At 41.8% G+C, this 4,599-nt stretch overlaps 1 protein-coding gene across 1 annotated transcript; it reads right to left on the reverse strand.

Annotated features, from left to right (window-relative positions):
* Positions 1-1,395: 1,395 nt before the first annotated feature.
* Positions 1,396-3,834, reverse strand: LOC137268048 (transcription factor HES-1-B-like). Its single transcript, XM_067802551.1, has 4 exons — positions 3,661-3,834; positions 3,454-3,549; positions 2,907-2,994; positions 1,396-2,519 (listed from the first exon to the last, which is right to left on the reverse strand). Exons 1-4 carry the CDS (start codon positions 3,709-3,711, stop codon positions 1,672-1,674), a joined length of 1,083 nt encoding a protein of 360 aa, XP_067658652.1. The 5' UTR covers positions 3,712-3,834; the 3' UTR covers positions 1,396-1,671.
* Between the last annotated feature and the right edge of the window lie 765 nt (positions 3,835-4,599).

Raw genomic sequence — 4,599 nt, forward strand, 5'->3', positions numbered from 1 at the left:
CCTGAACGTATGTATTAAAGATAAACACTCAATGGTGATTATTTTGTTGATTTTCACAGTCATAGCTATACCTTCAAAATGTTCACTCAATGGTCTATAGTTTGGGGTAGGTGGTTGCGGGGGAAGGGGTGGCGGCGGAGTGAAGATCCGGGTTAGAATCTTCGGCAACCCATGCTTGTCGTAAATGGAATTGGTGGCCATCATCCAGTTGCGTAGATCAATGCTCATGCTGTTGATCACTGGATTGCCCAGTACAGACTCGATTATAAACAGACCGCCGCCATATAGCTGAAATATTGCTGAGTGCGCCGTAAAACTAAACTCACTGTCTCTACTTGTTGGTCTAGTGTATGCGGATGTGCCTGCTTGGCCGACTGGATTGAGAAGAGAGTAAGTCTTGTAGTTCGATCCTTAACATCAACGTACGCACATAATGTTTCCCTGCCTCATGCTCGGCAGTAGATCTGGAAGGACAAATTTTATGAATCTGTTTCTTATACTGGGATCAGTAACGGGTTAGCGATATAAATCGGGTTTTGTCCAGCAGTGATCAATCGCTTCAATACGCACCACACCCAAAGACCCATCCCCTACTCACACTTCGGGTTCATGTCATTATCGTAAAATCTTGACTCACCAACAGCATTAAAGTATTTTTAGTTGTTTTATTGAAATACTGATTTACTGTCTAAAATTATTAGCCGCAAAGGACACCCCCTTCCAATGTACGTAAATACGTATACAGATCACTCGAATCGCTGCCTGTCCGCTTGGGTGAAATACCCGTAATGAATCTGGCCTCGGACATTGTTGAGCTCCACGGGTAGGATGCGGATAAACCATGGAGCATTGCATGTGAATATGAATTACTTGCCAAAAGCTCGAAAAATGCCAGTTTAGCCCTAATTACTTTTGGACTTAATCATTATACAATCCATTTCAATACCAGCTTTTCATAGATTTATTGTCAGAGTCAAATGTCTCACTATGGTGGAATGTTTTTTTTTTAAAATGAAAAAAAAATGATAATATACTGAACAACAAAAGGAACTCAAGTTTCGAAAAGATGAAATCTCATAAAGTATGCGTTCATGTTTACATTTTCTATTTAAACATTTGACAAAGAGCCGGAGTTGAGTTTCCTTTGCTGTTCAGTATACTATTGATAATTGGATATTATTTTGTAATGAGTTTTGTCCACCCACGGTCATAGCACTAACGCCATTAATGTACCGGTCAGTGGGTCTCAGCTATTTTATACATACAACCAAAATTGCATATAGGGTAACAATCACCTTGTTACCATCTCATCCTACCGGGTACCCATTGACGGATGGATGAACTGAGACTTTAAGTTTCTTACGGACAGGAACATAAATATAACAGACACAGTAATTTTGCAGTAATAAAACATTATATATTACATAACATTCGTACTGAACAGTAGTATAAAACATTGTAATATTATAAAATAATAAACTCTGTGACGTCGTTTCTCGCTTGATCACATGTATGGTTATGTCCGTTTAAATTGTTTATCACATTGAAAATCCAGGAACTTTGGATTCAATAACCACATCGGACATCCTAGAAATAGCACTCTGTAAACTGTAGGAGTCACTTTCTTTTGGCCTTTAGTATCACATATCCAGCATTTTGATGAAGCAAACATCAGTGCCATGGTCGCCAGACTGGCTCTGCGGAAGCTTGCGGATGACGTACTTCTCGTAACTCTCCGAGGTCATGATGACGTACGTCTCGCACATCTCTGACGTCATTCGCGGAATTCCGTATTGTCGGAGACAGCGACAACATGGACGAGTCCGAGGAAGAACAGGGAGAAACTGAATGAGGAGACGTTACAGATCCGGAGAGGATGTTTATGTTGCCAGGCAACGGAGCCAGTGCGCATGTCTGAAATACATCCGCAGAAGGCATAATTGTCATCACAGAACCTGCCGCAGGGGCTCCAGTCATTGCCATGGTAACGGGCGGCTTCGTGGGTGAAGCGTTGGGTGATGTATAGACAGGGATGATGTAGTTTGGGACGTGACTGCCGCCGAGCACATTAGTAGGCAATACGAAGGCAATTTCTCCGTTTTGAAGCTTTGTGGGTATCACTTGTAGCCCGCTGACAACTTTGGTTGCTTGGACAGGCTGAGGAGCTGTAAATGCAGCGACATTATTATTTATGTCTGTGGAGAAAGGAACTGATTGCGTTGTTTGAGGAATTAATGGTTGTTCACTGGACGAAGACACCGACGAGCTCGTAACGGTCTGTGCCGGAAGTGGAGCTGGTGGAGTTGGAGGAGTTAGCGGAAGTGACGTCACAGGGGGTGGAGGCGATGAGCTGCTAGTTTCATCACCAGTAACACAGCTTGCAAGATGGTCAAGAACACGGGCTCTAAGTTCTACGTCACATCCGTCAATTGTACTTAGATATCTGCTCACTTCCTGGGCGCACTCGTTAAATCCAAGTCGCTGTTTATCGATATTGATTGGATCATGTCCGACCGAGGCTAGAATTTAAACAAAAGATAATTAGATAAAAACTTGGTCTCTTGTAAGCTAAAAATTAAATTTCCCATTTTGTATTAAGTGTATAAAAATAGATATATAATATTACATTAAATGTAAATAATATTAAAGATATTTTTTTGCAAAATTATCCAAACAGAACCCGATCGAGCTCAAGAAAAAATATTAAAAAATCATACACTTTTTTATCATGTAATTTTTTTTTTTTAAAAATGACTATTTACAAAGCTTGAAAAGTATTAAATTATGCCACAAGTATCAGCCCGAGATTTAAAACCACAACGCAATTCCTATTTCAAAGTCAGTTCCGTGTTGAGCTTAATGTCACGTCATGGATATAAATAAACAGGTTTCATTGAATGTCTCACCTGTGAGCGAGTGCCTCTGGATCTCTCTCAGGTGTTTGACTGTCATCTCCAGAATGTCCGCCTTCTCCATCTTGTTGTGGCGCCCCCCCTGTCAACGGAGACACACGTGCTATACATCAGCACACTTACATACATACTATACTTATATTTAGACGTGGAGCAAGCTACCGTGGGAAAGTGGTAGTCAAGCCATTCGCCCGTAAACGTCTCGCAACAGCGTTATAGAACATGATAACATCTACGATACAGAGCTAAGGAAATATGGAACGACAACCAAACACACACATGCATTCACCTTTAGTATATATGAACCGTCATAATTAACACGATGAACACCTGTCAGCAAACGGTGATTTATCGATCTTTTTACTTGCATTTACATTTCTTTATGATTTACCACATTACATTTTTTTAACACTTTGAGATTGGTGTTTTAAATATATAAATCTTTAGCTGTCATGTTTTAATTTTTAAATTGCAGAAACGATATTTATTCTTGTAATATTTTTTACGCTTATTTTCTGCTTATTGAACATGCCATTTTTACCTCTTTTTTGATGACTTCGAGTAAAAGTGACTTCAGTTCTGACAGGCTGGCGTTGATTCTAGCACGACGCCTCTTTTCCATTATCGGCTTTGTGCTCTGGAATAAGACGTGACAATTGTTAAAATAATGGCAAACGGTCGGGGTGATAAAAAAAAGAATGTTGATTCGTAACTTTGAAAGTAAGGTTCGTAAATATTCTATACTTACTTTTCTGTCGCGAGTTTCCCCGGCCGTTGTGGAAACTTTGTCGGAATGCATGTTTGTGTTGCGGAATTGTCCACCCGCGAGAGCAAGGGTGTGCGAAGGAATGTCTCCTGTCACGCGAATACTCAAGTAAATACCTACACTCAAGCCTTACTCTTATGTGGGAACTGCACTTGTCCACTCGCGTGTCAATCACGCTCCAGTACGCCCCGCCCAGCTCGTGGCAAGCTCTTCTCTGATTGGCGGAAGTGACGTCGCGAGCACGTCCGGCCTCGGTTCAGGTCTGAACATGCCTCTAATGGTTGATATGGTAATGAAGGCACGCGACCAGGCTTCAGTAGGAGTGTGGGAAAACTCCGCCTCCACCTTGCGGCCAGGTAGACGTCACCTGTGTCCCCCCAACCCCCTACCTGGGGGATATATGTGGCCAGGAACGCCGATACCCGACACACGAAAACACCTCGGCGAGCGGGGCACGGGCAGAGCGTGGGAAATGCAGACACCCTTTTATTTAGTTCATCGTGTTGAGTTGAAATCCCACCACAGCTCAAAAGGGCTTGCATTTACGCTCATTTCAATTTGCAATTTCAAATTCAAATTTTTATGCAGTTAGCCCGATGTATTATTCCTCATATATCAAAACGTTTTCGGGCAGAGTGTTTAATACATCCATTATTTTTTTTCTGTTTGCGCATTTTATCATAACATATTCATATCTTGTGTACTACACAATAACGCCGACTCAGGAGCGGGAGCAGATCACAGCTTTTGGAGCGGGCATTAGTGGCCATTACTGGGTGAGAAAACGATCTGACGTGATGAAGAAAGATGATCTACAGTCCATGGTTGGTAACAATACACCAGCACGAGGCATGTACGCAGTCTCAATAACCTATCGTCACATCAAATATAAACAAACCTCGGTAATGTGGAACCCCCATA

The sequence above is a fragment of the Haliotis asinina genome, chromosome 16, assembly GCF_037392515.1.
Source record: "Haliotis asinina isolate JCU_RB_2024 chromosome 16, JCU_Hal_asi_v2, whole genome shotgun sequence".
NCBI classification, from domain to species: Eukaryota; Metazoa; Mollusca; class Gastropoda; order Lepetellida; family Haliotidae; genus Haliotis; species Haliotis asinina.